General features: G+C 50.4%; 1 protein-coding gene across 2 annotated transcripts in view; it reads left to right on the forward strand.

Annotated features, from left to right (window-relative positions):
* Positions 1-18,240, forward strand: part of EPRS1 (glutamyl-prolyl-tRNA synthetase 1) — a 51,915-nt gene extending 33,675 nt beyond the window's left edge. For both annotated transcript variants that reach the window (XM_056110617.1, XM_056110618.1), the window contains 15 exons: positions 411-746; positions 1,826-2,059; positions 3,327-3,589; positions 3,681-3,732; positions 4,418-4,627; positions 5,095-5,167; positions 6,969-7,048; positions 7,647-7,748; positions 8,691-8,846; positions 9,415-9,612; positions 9,913-10,086; positions 11,308-11,468; positions 13,893-13,971; positions 17,806-17,870; positions 17,959-18,240. In XM_056110617.1, coding sequence (XP_055966592.1) covers positions 411-746; positions 1,826-2,059; positions 3,327-3,589; positions 3,681-3,732; positions 4,418-4,627; positions 5,095-5,167; positions 6,969-7,048; positions 7,647-7,748; positions 8,691-8,846; positions 9,415-9,612; positions 9,913-10,086; positions 11,308-11,468; positions 13,893-13,971; positions 17,806-17,870; positions 17,959-18,109 — 2,334 coding nt within the window. In that variant the 3' untranslated portion in view covers positions 18,110-18,240. The remainder of the gene's footprint in view (positions 1-410; positions 747-1,825; positions 2,060-3,326; positions 3,590-3,680; positions 3,733-4,417; positions 4,628-5,094; positions 5,168-6,968; positions 7,049-7,646; positions 7,749-8,690; positions 8,847-9,414; positions 9,613-9,912; positions 10,087-11,307; positions 11,469-13,892; positions 13,972-17,805; positions 17,871-17,958) is intronic.
* The last annotated feature ends 1,963 nt before the right edge of the window (positions 18,241-20,203 follow it).

The raw sequence follows: 20,203 nt of genomic DNA on the forward strand, positions 1-20,203 counted from the left end.
TCAGTGTGCTTTGCAGCCGAGCAATGAGAATCTGCTCTGCAGATGACCACTGGCTTTCTTTCTATACCTAAGAGGACTCATTAACTCACTTCTGGGGGTTTTATTCTTTCATATAAGGTTTCAAGACACCTTGTAAAATAAGACTTTTTATCGTTTGGGGGCCAAACCTAGCAGGGCTCAGGGCTTCCTCCTGGCTCTGCACTCGGTTACTCCCTGGCTGGGGGACTACATAGGATGGTGGGGGTTGAAATCACGCTGGCCACGAACAAGGCAAGCACCTTCCCCTCATTGCACTACCTCTCCAACCCCATGTAAAGTTTAAGTGTGTGCTTTGATCTTAAAATGTGAAATGGTTTGATTCTGCTTGAGGGAGTCGTGTAACTGTTTCCTTCTGGTTTCTGCTGCTGTAGACAGCTGCTGCCGTGAGTGCTCCCCGTGCTGCAGTGGAGGACCCCGTGGTTCTGTACAACCGAGTGGCCGCTCAGGGGGATGCCGTGCGCGAGTTAAAGGCCAGGAAAGCCACCAAGGAAGAGGTCGACACAGCTGTCAGGCAGCTTCTGGCTTTGAAAGCAGAGTATAAGGAGAAAACGGGCCAGGAGTACAAGCCGGGCTGCCCTCCCGCCGCCGCGCCTCTGAAGGCCACTGCCCAGGCCGCGCCCAGCGCTCTGTCTGCTCAGGCTCTGTATGAGGCGGTCGCGGCCCAAGGGGAGGCTGTTCGGAAGCTGAAGGCTGAGAAAGCCCCCAAGGTCAGTGCTCCAGACTAACTCGAGTCCACTGTCAGGAGTTGCAAGTTCAGGCTTCTGAGTCATCATGCATGTTTTATGTCGACGGTGCCAAAAGCAGGCTGTGACCCCCATCTTTGGGCTGAGTTCCAGAGATCTGAACAGGAAGCAGCTCACCATCAGGGCCTTTGCAGGGGGATGGGGGGAGGGGCAGGGGCGTGATGTGGACAGAGCACTTGATCCTATGTTAGCTATAGGGAGGAGTGAGCGAAGTCTCGGGACGGGGAAGAATCTAGAAGTCCTTCACAAGTGAGCACACTTCAGAGTAACTGGTTTTCTCTTTCTGGTGGTGGTGGTGACAGTGCTAAGGACCCAGTCCTCCCACAGGCCGGGGGTAGGGGGGGGGGGCTGCCTCTGAATTGCATTCCCCAGTCCTTGAGCGCTTCAGGTTAGATAATGGGCTTTATTGGATGTCAGAATTAATGGGGAGCTTGGTGGGCCCCGTCTCAGCTTCTGCTCCAGGACAGAGGCAGCAAAGACTGCGTTTCTTGAAGGGTGACTGGATGATGCTGTTCTGGGACATTGTCCCGGGGTCCTGGCGAGAGTAACACCAGCACTGGCAGGCCTGAATGGCAGCCAGAGGAGGCCAGGCTCTTTTTCGTGAATGTGCAAATGATACCAGCTTTGGAGCATGAATTCTGGCCTTATGTTTGGAATCTCTTGGTGAAGATATTGAGCCAGATTGGTTGTAGTAAACCTATTCCTGGCTCTGTGCTCAGGGATCACTTCTCTCAGAGCTCAGGGACGGGGGGGGGAGGGAAGGAGAGAGATTAATGTTGATTTTGGTGCCACCACTGGCAGTGCTCAGGGGACCATGCAGTGCTGGGTACCAACCCAGGGCTGGCTACATGCAAGACAGGAGCCCTCTGAGCACAGAGAAATATTTGATCCATTATTTCAGACCAGTGATTCCAGCTCTTGCATAGTTGGATTCTTTGTGATAGACTTATTGACTTATTTCCGCAGTAGTCATGGCTTCTTGATGACATAGAAAAATTTGACAAGTATTAAGTATTTATCTTGTTTTTCCTCTTTGCACTCAGGCTAAGATCAGTGAGGCAGTGGAGTGCTTGCTGTCCCTGAAAGCGCAGTATAAGGAGAAAACTGGGAAGGAGTATGTTCCTCCTGCACAGCCCTCGCCGCCGAGCTCAGGCCCAGGCCCGGCCCACACCTCTCAGCCCAGTGCTCCAGAAACTCCGGAAGCCAAAGCGCTTTTCAACAAAGTGGCTTCTCAGGGGGACGTGGTCAGAAAGCTTAAGGCGGAGAAGGCCTCTAAGGTCAGTGCCATGTCCCTGGGGGAAGGAGGCTATCTTTGTCCCCTTCCAGTTGGGCTGACCAGTTACTGTGTCTGCCCCGCACTGCTGGGGATCGCCCAGGCCACCCCAGAGATGCCCGAGAGTTTGAGGCACCAGAGATGGGCCCGGGTTTGGCTTTGCCTCTGATCCTGTCTTCCCAGCAAGAAGGTGTGGAGAGCACTGGGCTGCGCTTGTGCTCACAGTGACCTCTGCTTTCTTTCTTCGTGTCTCTGGCTTGCGCAGTTCTGCAGTGAGCTGGGACCTGCCAGCACCTGTTTTGTTCTTTTCTGGTTTTTGTTATTTTGTTGTTGTTGATTTTGGACTACACCTGGCTCTGTGCTCAGGATGCGAGTGACTCGGGCGACTCAGGCCTCTGTGCAAAGCCTGTACTCTGCCCATTGAGCTGTCTCGCCCGCATTCTGAACGGGAAGTTTTAATTTGAGTATTGTGTTCTAGTTGTGCCATCTGGAGCAGTAGGGGTTTTTGGTTTCTGCATGTTGGGGTGGATGGACATACCTGGCGGTGCTTGGGAGCCATGTGCTGTTGGAGATGGAACTGAGCTTCTCCTGCGACGCTTGTGCTCCTGTCCTTCCCCAGCAACTGTCCCATCCCAGGAGTAGGACTTCTTGGGCGCAGATTTTTATGACTGGAGACTTAGAAGTTTCACCAGTCACAGAGAGTTGATTCCTGTCATTACAGTTGTGAGATGGTTGCAGTTTCTAGAAGCTTTGGTTTCTCATATCTTCCACTAGTGCTCCCAGTGAAACTTTCTGTCCTGGTGGAAATGACCTTGTCTAATTCTTTCCAGTACTAGAGGCACAGTATAGAAACCCAGCACTGAATTGGGGGTCTGGAGGTATAGGGGACTCCCAAACAGTGCTCAGGGGAGTGGGGCTGTTGTGTGCTCGGGCCCAGCAATGAGGTGCTACTTGGGTTGCTGGTACTCCGGGTCTGGCTCGGGCCAGGCATACACTCCCACCCCAAGGGACTGTTTTTGTTATTAGTTTAGTTTCGGTAGCCCCATGTGCCGAGTGACTGCTATTTTTCAGTCCAGTTCTGGGCTGAGCAGTTCTGTACTTGCTCTTTTCACGATCTTGCCCCTGCCAGTCACCTTTTATTAGTCAGTATTCCCGCCCCTGCATTTGTGCCCTCAGCCTGTTGCTGTGCCCTCAGATGTGCTGGGCAAGCCGTGGCTGTGGGGTTGGCGGGCAGTGGTGGCAGCTGAGCCCACTCTAGTCCCCTGCCCCAGGACCAGGTCGACGGGGCCGTGCAGGAGCTCCTGCAACTGAAGGCGCAGTACAAGGCCCTGACGGGAGTGGAGTACAAGCCGGTCTCAGCTACGGGGGCTGAGGACAAGGACAAGAAGAAGAAAGAGAAAGAAAATAAGTCGGAGAAGCAGAATAAGCCTCAGAAGCAGAACGATGGCCTGAAGAAGGAGCCCTCTAAGAGCCCGGGGAGTGGCCTCCCATCCGGTGGGGCCGGAGAGGGCCAGGGGCCTAAAAAGCAGACCAGGTGAGGGGACGCGCGGCCTGGCAGGCTCTGACAGTTCATGTCCCTGCGGCAGGGGCACCAAGGGTTTCATGTCTGTCTTTCATGTCTGCAGGCTGGGGCTGGAGGCGAAGAAAGAAGAGAATCTTGCAGATTGGTATTCTCAGGTGAGCATGCATTGGGTTCTTTTCAGCTTTGGGATTCCTCAGCGACTGGTTTGTTCTCACAGACCGCAGAGCGGGGTCACGGCTTGACAGGTGGTCGAGGCGCCCTCGCCCCTTTGTCACCTTCCGAGCAAGTTTCTGTAAAGTCCAGGATCAAGAGGAAGTAGCCGGGTGATGGTCATATGAATCAGAGGAAGTCATTTGAGGAGTGTTTTGTTTGGGGGCTACGTTCACCTTTACTCGGGTGGGAGTTTGCTTCCAGGACTCTGGGGATGGAACCTCCCGCATGCCCCTTGGGCTCTGACCAGGCCCCCAGTGCGATTTTCTTCACCATACGGAGAGGGATTTGTCCCAAAGTCTTGAGGTCGGAAGAAGCGGAAGCAAGTGTGGCCAGGTGCATCTCAGTCTAGAAAAGTCCTTTTTCCTGCCCAGGAAAAAGGAACAGCAGTGGAAGTCTTTGGAGTTGAAGTTTGTTTATCCGTTCTGAACTCTCATAGCTGGGGATGTTGTTGTTGTGGTTTTACTTTTGTGGCCACACCTAAAGATATAAGTGCTCAGGACTCATGTCTTGACACAGCACTCTGAGATATCTCTGTGCAGGGCTGGGAGGACCATATGTGCGTGGCCGCGTGCAGGACAAGCCCCGGGCCCACTATAGTGGCTCACTGACCTGTTTTCTCTTCTAAAGGTAATCACAAAGGCAGAAATGATTGAGTACTATGATGTCAGCGGCTGCTACATCCTTCGGCCCTGGGCCTATTCCATTTGGGAAGCCATCAAGGACTTTTTTGACTCTGAGATAAAGAAGCTGGGTGTCGAGAACTGCTACTTCCCAATGTTCGTGTCTCAGAGCGCGCTGGAGACAGAGAAGACACACGTAGCTGACTTTGCCCCAGAGGTGCGTCTCTGAGCTCGGCTGGCACTGGCATGGCTGTTTAAAGTTCATGTCAGAGCAGCAACCAGTGTAGAGGACTTTGGTGGTGGTGGTGGTGTTTGGGGCCACACCCAGCAGTGCTCAGGGCTGACTTCTGGCTCTCATTGAGGAATCGTGCCTGGCTGGGCTCAAGGGACTATATGGAGTGTTGGGGATTGAACTCGGGTCGGCTGCGTGCAGGAAAGACACTTCCCCTCTGTGCTGTCTCTCTAGCCCTGAGGGCTGCGAAGCTACTGAAAATGTGTCCCACCTCCAGGCGTATTGTGGTTGTATTTGTCACATTAGCCAGATGACTTTGGGCTGAAGTGAAGAGCAGGTTCTTGCACTTGCCTACATGGATAGATCAGAAGTTGAATAGAACAAGTTGCCTTCACGTGTTGTCCTTTTGAAATGTGCTTCAAAGATGCCTGATAGAGGATTTTTCTCTCTAGGTTGCATGGGTTACGAGATCTGGCAAAACAGAGTTGGCAGAGCCAATTGCTGTCCGCCCGACGAGTGAGACAGGTAAGGCCGCATGCACAGCTCAGAGCTCTGGGACTGGGTCCACTTTCATCTGTTCAGAATCCTTGTGGTCTGTATAATTTTCATAAACGTCAACAAACACGAAGGCAGTCTTGATTGAACAGCATTTCGTTTTCGGGCCGGGTGGAGTTCAGAAAGCTGTGCATGTAGGAGTCCTGGGTTCCAGTCGTGCCATGTGCTTCCTGAGCACAGGCCGGGCTAGGCTCAGCCTCACCACGAGTGGCCCAGGAGCAAACAGAAAGATTCATCACACAGGTTTCTATCAGGTGTAAGGCTGATTGAATCCCTGCCTCTGCGTCTCCCTGAGCAACTCCAGGACTGATCCCTGAGCGCAAGGCCAGGAGTAAGCCATGAGCACCGCCGAGTGTGGCTCAAACCCCATTCTCCCCCCTGTGGCTGTCCCCCTCCCCCACCAAAGAAAAGCAAACTATATTTATGGTTTTCTCTAACATCGCCAGTGGTAAGATCTTCCCAGGGATCCCTGTGTTGTGATTGATAACATTGCAAGCACTAATGTTCGATGTTGTAACCCCACACAGATTTTGTCAGTCGATTTAATAACACAACTATAGTCGTGAAGGGTTTTTACCTGTTCCGAAGTGATGTGTTTGAGTTGGCTTGTGCTTTCCGTGGCTGTGCAGTGAGGAAGGTAGGGGAAGCTGTTGTTACCTCTGCCTTGGCAGGCCTCGTCCTCGCTTTGATGGAGTGACTGGATGCCACTTGGATGTTTTGAGCCTTTGAACTTGTTAATGCCTTGTAAAGTGATTATTTGTCTTCGGGAGTCAGGATTGCTTTTTCTTAATTTAATTCTCTTAGTAGCAAGCATAGCGAATACAGTGATACACTGGTTGTGGCAGCTCTTTTCCACAACCAGATTCACCAGAGTTGTCTTGCTTTGCTAAGCATCAGTGCTCCGAGGAGGCTGAGCTAACACGGGCTCTTTCCCTGGGACAAGCTTCCACCCCCAGCAGGTGCCTCAGTTCTTCCCATCCTCAATGCGGAGCTATACTGGGCTCAGCAAGTTGGTTAATTTCTCTGAGCTCAGTTTCCATAGCTTAGTATTACAGTTACGTCGCTTTCTGGGTTGAGTGGGAGATTTTTGCACGATAATAGAAACTTAGGACACAGTGTGGTCTATACTTGAGCTTCATTGATTTGTTTGCTTTTTGTTTGGGGCCTAGTGGTGATGAGGGCTTACTCCTAGCTCTGTGCTTAGGTTATTCCTGGTGGAGTTCTGGGGACCATATGTGGTGCCAGGATGAGACCTGGCTTGGTCTTGTGCAGGGTCAGTGCTTTAGCTGCTAAACAGTTTTCAGCCCCTGGTTCTTGCTTCTGGCATTCCCAGGGATTCAATCCAAGTCTTGGGCACTCTGTTTGCTGGTGTTTTTAAGCAGTTGCGTGGGCCAGGGAAATGGATGGCTGAGTGGAAGACCATATTCTTTGGATGCTGGAACCCTGGGTCTGAGCCCTATTTATGTAGTGTGTTCCCACCCCAGCCACTAGGAGTGAGCCCCTCAGACAACATGTGAGGAGCAGTCAAGTTCACTGTTAAACAGAAATAACGGTGTCTAGGATATCAAATATGCACAGTGTGAGCAGACGTCTGTACGGTCATCTGCTCTGTGAGCCAGTAATGCTGGCCGCTCACCCATCGTCACCGGGAAGCCCGTGAGCCTGGCCCCCGTGCTTAAGTTCTTAGGAGTCAGTTTGTGTGCTGACTGACCAGTGTCTGAGAGAAGCCAGCGGCCTGCTGCTAATCCAGCCATGTCTGTCTCGCCTTCAGTGATGTATCCTGCCTATGCCAAGTGGGTGCAGTCGCACCGGGACCTGCCCATCCGGCTCAACCAGTGGTGCAACGTGGTGGTAGGTGCCTGTCCCCCCAGGCTGGACACACTCTTCTGTGGAGCCAGACGCTGCCCCTGGTCTTCACTTATTTCTGTATTGAAAGGATTGATAGTATGGACACTTTGAATTTTTTTTTTTAATTTAGGCACTGTGGTTTACAGTTGTGTCCATACTAGATTTCCAGGCTCATACATTCCAACCTAGCCCCATCCCCAGTGTCCACTTCCTCCAATGCCCAGCCTGCCTCCTTCACAGACACATTTTTGATGTGCGCCCCAGGCTTCAGGGCTAACGACTCTGGTATAGATGTACATCTACACCTCACTTCCACCCCACCAATGTGTCCATGGCCTTTCCTCTCGCCCCTGTTACCTCCATACACATACACATCCATTTCTCTCCTTTCTCTCCTGGCCTGTGTATTACAGTTATCTAGGGCATGGGTTTGCCTGGCTTGGGTACCTTGTATAGCCTTCCCATCGGCAGGTGAGAGCACATGGTGTCCGCCCCTTTTGAAGCATTACAGACCCCAGCCAGGCCTTCCCATTGCGCCCCCTGAGATCGTCGGAGCACCTGACCACCCTTGGGTGACATGTTCGCTGGTGGTCTCTTACAGCGCTGGGAGTTCAAGCACCCTCAGCCTTTCCTGCGCACGCGCGAGTTCCTGTGGCAGGAGGGTCACAGTGCGTTTGCCACATTTGAGGAAGCTGCGGAGGAGGTATGAAGTATATCAGCCTGGCATGGCTTTTGGGCGCTCAGGAAGTCACTACGGTCAGATTTGATCTGATCTCAAAAGAACATCAAAATTTGGTTTGCTGGGATAAGTTGTTTTGTTACTTCAAAATGTGTTTCACCTGGTAAAAGTCAAAACATTTAAAAAAATAATTTGATGGTATTATAATTTATGGTGCCTCTGATGCACTTAGGAAAGTTACTCAAATATATGGATTTTAGAAAAGAATTAAATTTTATTCAGTGGTTTTGGGTTTTGGGGCCACACATGGCGGTGCTTGGGGGACTACTCCCCGTTCAGTGCTTGAGGACCGTGTGGTGCCGAAGCTCACGGCATGCATGCAAAGCTTGCACAGAGCCTCTTTCTCTGGTTCAGAAGTGCTATTTTAAATTTCCATAGAGAGATATTTTTTATTTTGATATATGAAACGATTACTGTTACATGGGCAGATTCTGCAGGAGATTTTCACCCTACCCATACCTATCATAAGCATTTGTCTCTTTCATGGTAAAATTCTGTACCTTTTAAGGTTCCTTTCAGCCTTTCGCTCTGCCGTTGGAATGCTGTTCCTGCTCGCCCCCTTACTGACTGCTTGAACTTTTTTATTACAAAAGTCTGTCTATGGTCTGTGTCGGGGGGTGGGGGGAGTGGGGGCATTTGTTTTGGATTTTGGGCCACAGCTGGCAGTACTCGGTTACTCCTGGTGCTGCATCCAGGAGTCATTCCAGCCGGTGCTCGGGGGACCGTATGGGATACCAGAGACTGAACCCAGGTTGGCTGTGTGCAAGGCAACCCTACTTGCTGTACTAATCACTCCAGCCCTTTAAAAGTGTTTGCTTGTTCCACGTGTTTTTCCCATCACAGTTGGTTTTCGGTGGTGATGGATGAAGTTACCAGAAAGGTGAATGCATTCTGTCTGTCGTTCAGGTCTTGCAGATCCTCGACCTGTACGCACAGGTGTATGAAGACCTCCTGGCTATTCCTGTCGTCAAAGGGAAGAAGACGGAGAAGGAGAAGTTTGCAGGTGGGGACTACACCACCACCGTGGAGGCCTTCATTTCGGCGAGCGGCAGAGCCATCCAGGTCAGGGCAGGCTCCCCACAGGGCTCGGGGTCCAAGGGCAGTCGGCCCAGCTGTGCTGGACCTGGTGGTGCTGGGGACCTGCAGGGCCACCACAGAGTTTCTCAGAGGACCAGGTGGTGCTGGGGCTTGGGCCTAGGGCCTCTGCGTGCAAGCCGTGTGCTCCGGCCCTTGGTTGAAGTATACGTTCCATTTGTTTGGTGAGCCATGCTAAGGCCTTCTCCCTGTTTTCTGTTCCTTAAACGTTTCCGGGCTAGTCGTGTCACAGCTGGGATCTTACATATATATATATATATACACACATATATATATTTATGAGCAGAGGAGAGTTTCCTCCATAACCTGTGTGGTTCCATTGCTCCTGCAGAAGGGCATTTCGGAGCACTCCTCATCTGTCTTTTTCCCGACTAACCGTGTCTCTTCTGTCAGCTTTGCTTCGAACGTGTATCGAATATTACAATCCCAAGGAAAATGAAGTAGATTCAGTGCCACTTTGAAATCTGATCTAGTAATCACTGCCAAGGACATCATAATTTATTTTAAAATGCAAGCTACTCTTTCTGTGTTTCAGGGGGCCACGTCCCATCATTTGGGACAGAACTTTTCCAAAATGTTTGAAATCATTTTTGAAGACCCAAAGATGCCAGGAGAAAAGCAGTTTGCCTACCAGAACTCCTGGGGCCTGACAACACGCACGATAGGCGTCATGACCATGGTTCATGGGGACAACATGGGTTTAGTCTTGCCGCCCCGGGTGGCCTGCGTCCAGGTAAGACGGGTCTGTTACCTGACAGCACAGGCATTATTTACCCAAGGAAATTTGCATGTGTGTCTCATTTGTGATTTTTTTCCCCCTTAAGTATTTTTAGCTATGTCTTGTAAAAACCTTTTTTAGGAATCAGGCTCCCTGGGGAATGACTCGTACTAGGTCACATTGTACATTTCGAAGGAATAGCAGCCTGTAGATTTGTATCTCTCAGCCTGACTCCTGGACATCAGGAGGCGACCTGGCAGAGGCTTCTGTGTGCTGTGCCTTCATCCAAAAGTGTTACTCTGTGCTGGGTTTCAGGTGGTGGTTATTCCTTGTGGCATCACAAATGCACTTTCTGAAGAAGACAGAGAAGCTCTGATTGCAAAATGCAATGACTATCGGCGGCGATTACTGGGTGCGAACATTCGAGTTCGAGTTGATTTGAGAGATAACTACTCTCCAGGGTGGAAGTTCAACCACTGGGAGCTCAAGGTGAGGCCATCAAGGCAGCGTCTGGCCCCCAGGCCAGATCCAGACGCAGTCTTTACCGAGTCTAATCCTTTTTCCTCTGTTTTGATTGCTGTGAGTTGAACATGCCATTTATTTTTTCTTTTGAGGGTGTCCCCAGCAATGCGCACTGTGCCAGGAAGACCGTGCCATTGGGGACCAGAGTTGGAGCCTCGCACAAGCACAGGCCAGTTGTGCTACGGCCCAGTGAGAAGAATGCTCTGTGCTTGTGGCACCAACGGCCTACATAGGCCATTGCTAAAGCCCTCCCCTCCTTTTTTCATGATCCCTAAACCTGATAGACGAGAATATTGAAGTGTCCAGACAGCAAAATTCTGGGCTGCTGGCTGCAAGTCATTGCTGGGCATCATGAGAGCTCTTCAGGAAGACTTACTTGCTTTTCAGTTTGGTGTTTGATGCCAGCCTGCTGGTTTTCAGGGGGTGGGCATATCGCCCAGGGGTGCTCAGCAGGCCTGGGACCGTGACCATTGACCCTCAGCCAATTTATAAGGATGCAGGGCTGCTTGGGCCTGACTGTGCTGGGGACCACAGGGCCAACTTGGCAGTTCTCAGGGGGCTGGAACACCTCAGTTCAAGGCGTGTGGATTTTGCATGAATTTTTGAGTGTTACACATAGCCCAAATTTTGCCACCTCCGCATTCAGTTGGGTCACATCCTCAGTTGAAATTTGTTTTTAGATTGAGAACAATATAATTTGAAATCAGATTATGTTTTGTCATACATGTTTGACTTTCATGCCTATTTTATATACTTCGGGGCAGATAAAAATTTGGGGGAAGAAAATAGTTTCAGAAGCCCTGAGCTGATTGGGCTTCGTATTCCTCACCTTTGCCCTTCCACCTGTGTCCTTCCTGTGGCTGCCCACTAGTCTCCTACCATGGCTCCCCCGCCCCCGCCCTTTACAGTTTTCACCTGTTTTCCTGAGAGTATTCCAGAGGCCCACAGAGAAACACTGTAGACAGCACCTGGTGTTTTCCCCTTGCCTTAGGCCCAGCCGAGCAGTTTCTCTCTTCTCGGGTACTGGGATGGGTTTGTGTCATCCCAGGACCAGGCACTTTTCCCCTCCCCTTGTTTGTTTCTGACTTTGCCTCTGCCTGTTTTGGGTTTGAAGTCATGAGAGCCGTGGTCAGGTCACTGATCACTGAACACGTGCATGGAGCCCGCTGAGGCCTCGCTGTTTTCCAGGGCGTTCCCATTAGGCTGGAAGTGGGGCCCCGAGACATGAAGAGCTGTCAGTTCGTGGCAGTTCGGCGAGATACGGGAGAGAAGCTGACGGTTGCTGAAGCGGAGGCAGAGACAAGGCTGCGTGCTCTTCTGGACGACATCCACGCCAGCCTCTTTGCCAGGTGGGTTCCCTGCCTGCTCCGCCAGCTCATGGCAGTCTCAGCTCCCTGGGATTTAGTTCCCCTCTGTTTGGTTTCATTTCAATTCATTACTTTTCTTGGGGGCCACACCTGTCTGTGCTCAGGGCTTTCTCCTGGTTCTGTGCTCAAGGATCATGCCAGGTGGGGCTCGGAGGACCATAGATGGATGGTGCCAGGGATCAAACCCCAGTTGGCCATGTACAAGGCAAAAGCGCCCTGTCTGCTATACTAGCTCTCCGACCCAAAGATTGTTTAGAGTTTTATTTTTTTTTTCTTTTTTTGCTTTTTGGGTCACACCTGGCGATGCACAGGGGTTACTCCTGGCTCTGCACTCAGGATCTACTCCTGGCGGTGCTCAGGGGACCATATGGGATACCGGGGATTGAACCTGGGTCAGCCACGTGCAAGGCAAACGCCCTACTCACTGTGCTATCGCTCCAGCCCCTAGAGTTTTATTTTTTTTTAACATATTCTCTATTTAACAATGAATTCATTGGCTTGCTCTCTCAAGCTGGTGTTCTGCTTAAACATATCTTTGCTTTTTTGCTTTTTTCCTGGCCTGGAGAAGCCCATGTTCTTTCTTGAATGTGTACTCCCTTCTTCTCTCCCCTCACACTTTCCGAGTATATTTTATTCAATAAAAACTATCTTGCTTCACTAAAAGAATTAAAATGGATTTATTTGTTATCTTCTGAAGTAATCAGAATGTGGGGGCTGGAGAGAGAACACGGCTGGTAGAGCATTTGCCTTCCACGCAACTGACCTGGGTTTGATTCCCAGTGTACCATATTGTCCCCTAAGCACCGCCAGGAGTAATTCCTGAGTGCATGAACCAGGAGTAACCTCTGTGCATCGACGGGTGTGACCCAAAAAGCAAAAAAAAAAAAAAATCAGAGTGTGTAGGTAGGCAGTCTTTGCCAGATGAATCTATGTGTGAAGGTGATTGTTGTTGTTCTTAGTTTCTGCACGTCACCGGCAGTGCTTGGGGGTCATTCCCGGCTGCACGTGGGAGGACTGGGGTGTTAGGACCCAGTCCCCTGCCCTCTGACCTCTGTACCCCTTTAGAGGGCTCATTCTTAATGCTTACACGCAAGTTCTCTATTCTTTCTTAGCTCTGAGAAACTACTGAATGTCTTGTCCTGCATATACTTCTAGCGTGGCTTTTGTTCTGTGCTTTCTAGCAGGATGTGCATTCCTAATGTAGAGAAATTGTGAAATACTGAAAAAAGGAAGTTGCCTGTAAGCCACATTCTGGATATAGTTAATAGTAGCATTTGGCACGTTTCCTTCTCATTTCTGTCTGGACTGGAGCTGAGTTCAGTTTCCACCTACTGTAGGCTTGTCTTCTCATTAAATTCTTTTCTCCTTAAATTTCCCACATTTCAGCAACTTTCTGAGATACAGGTCTTTGTATTAGGTCTACATTCTGGACAGTGTTTGGGGACTTGGTGGGGGTTGAGTTACGACAATACTCATTGCGTGATTATATTTTTAAGAGTTCATACTTAGTTGGCTTGTGCTAAGGTTCTTGTACAAAGAAATCAATAACAGAAAGTTACCATGTCACAGGTGTGTTGGTGTGATCTCTGTGAAGGTTTGTGTGTTGTTCCACCCACAGCAGACTGCCTTGGCTTTGAGTGCCGGGCACTGATGGTTCCTTGAGTCTGAGGGCATCTGTGCTGGGCTCCCTGAGCTCACCTGTGACTGTTGCCACTCTGAAGTAGCTCTCTTCCCTGAGGACTTGGGAACCCCCTGGGCCCAAGATGTGCCTGGGCCCACATCTCCAGTCGTAACTGGAGGAAGAGAGGGGCTGAGCCCTGCCCGTCGGTGGATGTGGCCCTGCATGCCTGTCCCGTTCTTTTCATATCCCCAGGGCCCACCAGCCTATAGACAGGTCAGAGGGCAGCAGACTGATTTGGGGACAGCTTGTGGGTGCGGGCCAGGGACCACATGGTTTTAGCTCAGAGATTCTAAGAGAAACACCTTCACTCCCCTGGCCAGCACCCAGCACGAGGCCTCCTGTCAGGTGTGGTTTTGGATATGGGTGCCACTAACGTTTCTGATGAAAAACTTAAGGAGCATATGGAGGGAGCTTTTCGACCCCATTGGGCCATTATGGGTGAGGCTCCTCTTGATCCTGCACGGCACTGTGACCTGAGTGGTTGGTGTTGGCTAGGAAGAGAGATCTGAGCGTTTTGCAGGATAACTCAGATGCTCCCAGGCCTGGACTCTGGGCTGGTCAGCAGAAATGGAAGGGCAGTTAGAGAGGCGCCCTCCCTGCCCTGTGCTGAGGTGAGATCAATGGCTCTTCACTGCCCAGAGATGTCCCATTCCTCTGCTCGTGGTGTCTCAGCTCTCGCACAGTCGTGAGCGAAGTGTTCATGCCCTCTACTGGTTTGTTGCCAGGGCTTCTGAAGACCTCAGGACCCACATGGTTGTCTCGGATACAATGGAAGACTTCCAGAAGGCACTCGACTCGGGAAAGGTAAGAGACCTGTGGGAGAAGCCGGAGAAGCAGAACCTGGTGGCCTGGAGTTGGCGGGCTCTGGGGGCGGAGTGTGGGCCTGAGAGAGACCTGGCCCCACCCATGTGGCTACAAACCCCCACCCCCACAAGTACACACTCAGTATATGACACTTTAAGAACTCAGTAGGCTGGAGTGATAGCGCAGCGGGCAGGATGTTTGCCTTGCACGCAGCCGACCCGGCTGACCCAGGTTGATTCCTCCACCCCTCAAGAGCCCGGCAAGCTACCGAGAGTATCTCAACCACGTGGCAGAGCCTGGCAAGCTACCCGTGACATATTTGGTATGCCAAACACAGTAACTAGTGTCACAGTGGAGACGTTACTGGGCCCACTCGAGCAAAATGGATGAACAGTGGGAGGACAGTGACTGTGAAGAACTTAGAAAACTCATTCATGATATTTATTTCTTTTCCTGTGAAATGAATTCTGTGCTCGTTTTTCCGGACTGCTAAAGCTTGGCAGTATGCTTGCATTTGGGCTGACCCTGTGACCCGATTATGTAAAAGCTGTTTCTCATGCTCAGTATGTTCGCCGAGCAGCGTTCATTCCCATGAACCCTTGTGTTTTCATTATTGCAGGTTTGCATTTTGTTTTTTCAGCTTGGTGAAAGTGCCTGAACTGTTTATTTTAGCTTTAGTAATATAATTTGTAGATTCCTAAAGTAACAAGTCTTTCTTACTGTTCTCTGGACCAGAGAATATACTTAACAAGATTTTAATTTAATAAGCTTTTGGTATAATTAAGGGGAAAATACTACTACTGTAAAAGTCTAATTTTCAGAAAGAGTGGGTAATTTTGGCTTCTTAAACTACGTAGGTTTTGGTGCTGGAGCAATAGTATAGCCAGGAGGGCATTTGCCTTGCACGTGTCCAACATGGGTTTGATCCTCGGCATCCATATAGTTCCCAGCTCATAGTTCACCAGGAGTGATTCCTGACCATAGAGAAGTAAGCCCTGAGCACCGCTGGGTGTGACCCCAAAACTTAAAAAAAAAAAAAAGTATAGGGTTTTTTTTGTCACTCTCTGTGTTGTTTGGATGCAGGTGTTCCTAGCCAAAATGTTTGATTTTCTTAAAGAGGAGACCCTGATATTCAAAGTTAGAAACTACTGGGATGAATTACTAGCTTTAGTGACATGTTTGATTATGTGAGAAAGCCACAGGTCTGAGTCTGGGTGCATTACCCCAGGTGACAGCAGATCTGGGCCAGAATGTAAACTCTTACCTTTCTTTATTTTTTTTAAATTTTTATTAGTGAATCACCTTGAGGTACAGTTACAGACTTACAAACAACAGTGCTTGCATTTCAGTCATACAATGATCAAGTACCCATCCCTCCACCAGTGCCCATTCTCCACCACCGATGGTCCCAGCATCCCACCCACCACCCCAACTCTGTGGCAGGGCATTCCCATTTGCTCTCTCTCTCCTCTTGGGAAACTCTTACTCTCTCTTTTATGTCTTTTTTTTTAAAAAGCTATGCTGAGGACATTTGGCAACAATTTAACTGTGTGTTTGTAACCACCTAGTAGTTCTCTTGTTAATATGAACTGGGGAAATGTTAGTATCTTTCCATTTACTAACTGTCAAAGTGGTACAAAGTCATTAGCACTCAAATTCCCTCTGGATCCACCATCCTCTCTTCTCATTCTTGGGGTGCTACCTTTGAAATTCTTTATTGTGGCTCTATTTGTCCCAGGAATGGTCGCTTTTATTCACAGTTTGCCTTTACTGTATTTACTACATTTGCCTTTTTTCACAAAATTACACTTCTGCACCAGGGCCTAGAAATACCACATTGCCTCCGAGTTAATAAATCAATAGGGTAACTTGGTTAATCCATTGCTTTTTCAAAGAAATGTATCTCAGCACATTAGTGGAATCTTATCTTTTAGACTAATATTAGATAAGCTACTGGAGAGTTTGCAACATCACTTCTCCGGTAGCCTGGAGTGTCCAAAGAGCACCAGGACCCGCCGACTCTTTTCAGTCCAGCCCTGCTCTGTCCGCCTACCTCCTGCACGCTGGACTACAGCTTCTGGGGCCTTTGTCAGTAACGCTGTGTTTGCTCAGAGGGGGCAAGGCGGAAGGGGAATCTTTGGAACTTGGATGTAGGTGAGAATTTGATTTTTGACTCTGTCCTGTTCATACGAATGGAAAAAAATCTGATTTACAGGCCTTCCAGCAGATTTTTCCAGTGTGAAATCTCTGTACATGAACATGAATTTGACTGTTGACAGACCTCCCTGCAGTTATTGATACTTCCTACAGCGCAGTGGGTAGGGCATTTCCCCTGCTTTCGACTGACCCAGGTTCAATTCCTCCACCCCTCTCAGAGAGCCCAGCAAGGTACCAAGAATATCCCTCCCCCACGGCAAAGCTTGGCAAGCTCCCTGTGGCATTTTGTTATGCCAAAAACAGTAACAACAAGTCTCACAATAGAGATGTTACTGGTGCCCGCTCCAGCAAATCAGTGAATAACAGGAAGACAGTGGTATGGTGCATATTTGTACAAAGGGGTTCTTTTGCAAAAGACTGCTTTTTAAACATAAACATGGGGGGAAAGAAATTAAAATCCTTCCCATGACTAGATTGTTTGCAGACAATTGGAAATTTCAGGGCTTGTTACTTGTAAGTGTCCCTCAGGTTTTGCTGGTTTTGTAGTGTGTTCATGACGAGGCTTCTTCCCTGGGGCCTGAGAGTGTGGCAGGCACTTCACCCGCTGTCCAAGTGCTCCAGCCCACCGAATAGCTTTGGAAAGAGCTTTTGCCACATTGCATGTGGAAGGCAGGATTTGCAGGAGGGATTCCCACAAAAAAAGTTTGAAATACGTGACAAGGGATGATTGAACAAAAGCTGGGGACAAACTTTCTGGCAGCTACTTTTCAGAATTTATTGCTTCTGCAGACACTGAACCCAGGGAAAAGCATGAACTTTACCACAAAGTCACAGCACAGTCCCTGGTCCTTTGAAACGGGCATTTTCCCCTATGGAGAATGGCCACACCCGTGATGCCCCTGTCACTGAGCAAGTGCCCAGAATATTCCATAGAATTACTACAGAATTAGTCATTGCTCTGGACTTGGTAACCGGAGATGGACCTCAATTTGAATCACACGTGCGTGGGAAAATGTAGGATTCACAATCAGGAGACATTCCCGAACTTGTCTAGCATACCTTCCACATTTTATGAAGGAAAACTCAGAGCTCAAGATCTTCATAGAGGTTGGAAAGGTCATAGTTAGGGCCTGGTCACAGTTAGGGCCCACTCACAGGTGTTTTGATTCTGACCCGATATTCTCTGTGGATTGGGGAAAGAAAATTTTCAATACAAATTTTTATTTGACTTTCATACCTTGCAGCGTAATAAAAGTGATTCACTTCCCTGTAGTATGTTAAAAACGGGATGTGTACCTGATTGTCTGTTGTTGCTGCTAACACTCGGAATAGCGTTTGCTGTTGCCCTTAGCTCCCACCCTCAGTCTGCCTGGCAGAACCGCACCCACTGGGGTTCAGAACAGGGAGGGACTCGGAGGCGCGCGCCTTCCCTCCAGGCCCCTTTGGGCCAGTCTTTGCAATTTCAGTGTCTCACGAAGATGTCACTGTCGTGCCCTGATGTGTGAGGTGTATGTGTTTCTCGTGGTGCACAAATGTCCTTTCTGATCATTTGCACCTTTGAGCAGAGTTGTTGGCAGGTTTGCAGAGGGCCGAGAGGCTGAAGGACCAGCCTGTTTGCCTGTAACTTGTGGACAGTTCCCCAGGTGCCCCTTCTCACCACTATTCCTTTTCTGGCAGATCGTGCAGATTCCGTTCTGCGGGGAAATTGACTGTGAGGACTGGATCAAGAAGACCACGGCAAGGTAAGTGCCCTCATAGGGCTCCGGGGAGGGGAAGGGAGGGGGAGCAGCTCGTCTTGCTGACACACTGTGTCTCTGTTTCTCTTTTCAGGGATCAGGATCTGGAGCCCGGGGCTCCGTCTATGGGGGCAAAAAGCCTTTGCATCCCCTTCCAACCCCTTAGGCAGCTGCAGCCCGGAACTCGGTGCATCTGCGGCAAGAACCCTGCCAAGTACTACACCTTGTTTGGCCGGAGCTACTAGGGAGCTCCCCACCGGCACGCTTCCTGAACAGTGGCCCACCGCCTCCCAGATGGAGACCATCTGACAATTTTTTACAAATAGAAGTTCTAAAAGGAAGTTGCATGGGATGGGCACCTGTTCTTATGCTTAATTTAATAGTGGGTAAAAGGCTTTTCTGGTAATAAATATCATGAACTGTAACTGTTCTGTGCACCCGTTTCTCCAATACCTGCATTTGGGGGCCCCCAGGGAAGTGATCCTGCCTTGGACCGTGGCCTGCGTGTGCTAGTCCTCAGCAGGCTGCTTCCATTCCTTTCTGTCCCTTTGTCTCAGTGCCCGGGGTAGCAGGGGAGAGGGGGGCTTCATGCCTCACTGTACTTAATTTCAGGGCCCTGTCCAGCATGCTTTTAGCACGCACGGATGGCAATGGATGCCATTTGTGCTGTTTGGTTTTTGGAGGTTTTTTGTGGGGGAGGGGTGTTTGCTTTGGGTTTTTTGTGGGGAGCGGGTGTTGTACTTTGGGCCATACCAGGTGGTGCACTCATACCATTCCTGATATGGTTCAGGGGACTACATGGTATTCTGGGGACTGAACTCAGACAGCCTTTTGTGAGGCAAGTGCCCTACCCACTGTACTATTGCTTTGGCCCAAGACATCAGCTTTAAACTCTGAAGGATAAACAGGCTTTTGTAAGGAGAGAAGCCGTGGCCTTCACCACTGGGTCTGTGTCAGGAATCCTGCCCTACGAGCAGGATGTTTCGTGCCGGCAGAAGCAGCGTGGACTGACAGCTGCCTGTGTACACTCACTCATGCCGAAGGACAGACCACAGGCCACGCTGGGCTGGGGCCAGGGTGTCCGCCTATGTACGTTCACTCGTGCCGAAAGAGTCCAGGCCATGCTGGGCCGGGGCGTCCATTGCTCATCAGTGCGCTGCGGTCACGCAGCTTGGTGCTGGGGGCCACTCGCGGTGGGTACTCAGGGGACCATGTGTGTGAGGGGTGGCACCCAGGCCTCATGCACGACGTGTGCTCAGCACCCTGAGCTCTGCGCAGCCTGCATTGGACATTTTGTAGCCTCTGTAAAGCCTGTTGTCCGAACTCAGTGAGCTAATGAGAAACACTTCTGAGGGGTTGGGGAGACGGGCCAGCCGAGGGGCCACAGGTCCCAGAGTGAATTCCCAGTACACAACATATCCACGAAAGGCTTTGCCAGGGGCTGCCGGGGGTCCTGGTGGCGCAGCAACATGCGGCACTGAACCCTGAGGCCTGGTTGCCCCAGTACCACTGGGAGAGATCCCTGGACCCCTGAGCACTCTGGGAGTGGCCTCCCGCCAGAAGGAAACCTCAGGGGATGCACAACTGGGTGGCCTCGGCCTCACTCAGCTGACTGCTCTGAACCACCGCCTGATTGCCCCAGATTCCTACCTGCTCAGAGAGTGTTTGCAAGGCTGCAGCCACATTCCTGGCCCCGGGCTGTCCCTTCTGGAGGAGAGATGAGATGCATGCGTGGGAGACGAAAACTAGATCTGCCCATCGGAAAGTCTTGCTTTGAATTTCACACACATGCTGAAGGGTCCCCTGCTGGCCAACCTGGCTCTGGGCTCTGGAACAGTGGCAGCTGCGGCTGGTGCTCAGGGGCAGGGGCAGAGCACATTCCTGCAGGCATGGTCCTGACCTGGCTCCCTGGAACTCCGTCTGGAGGCTCCTGAGCACTGCCAGGAGTGGTTGCTATATGAAAAAAAAAAAAAGCCGTGTCTCAGGTAGTCATTCTTTTCTCTGTTTTTCTCCCTTTTTGAGACAGAGCCTCCAAGCAGTGCTCCTGGCCGGGGCCGTCAGTGGTTACTCAGTTGTCTGTAGGCTTCAGTGATATGGTCCTACTTGGACCCGGGCTACTGGGGTCCTCTAGGGCCCCTATGGGCTCAGGGGCCCAGGTGGTGCTGAGGAGCAAACTCTGGGACTTGTATATGCAAAGGAGCTCCAACCCCTCAAGCCCTCTGATTCTTGGTAGGAGGGGGATGTGATTGATACGGATTCTCTGAACCCCTGACTCTGCGTTTTTTTATCTTTTTGTTTTTTCTTTTGCTTGTTGGGTCACACCAGGTGGTGCTCAGGGG

Source organism: Sorex fumeus, unplaced genomic scaffold, assembly GCF_029834395.1.
Source record: "Sorex fumeus unplaced genomic scaffold, SorFum_2.1 ptg000010l, whole genome shotgun sequence".
NCBI classification, from domain to species: Eukaryota; Metazoa; Chordata; class Mammalia; order Eulipotyphla; family Soricidae; genus Sorex; species Sorex fumeus.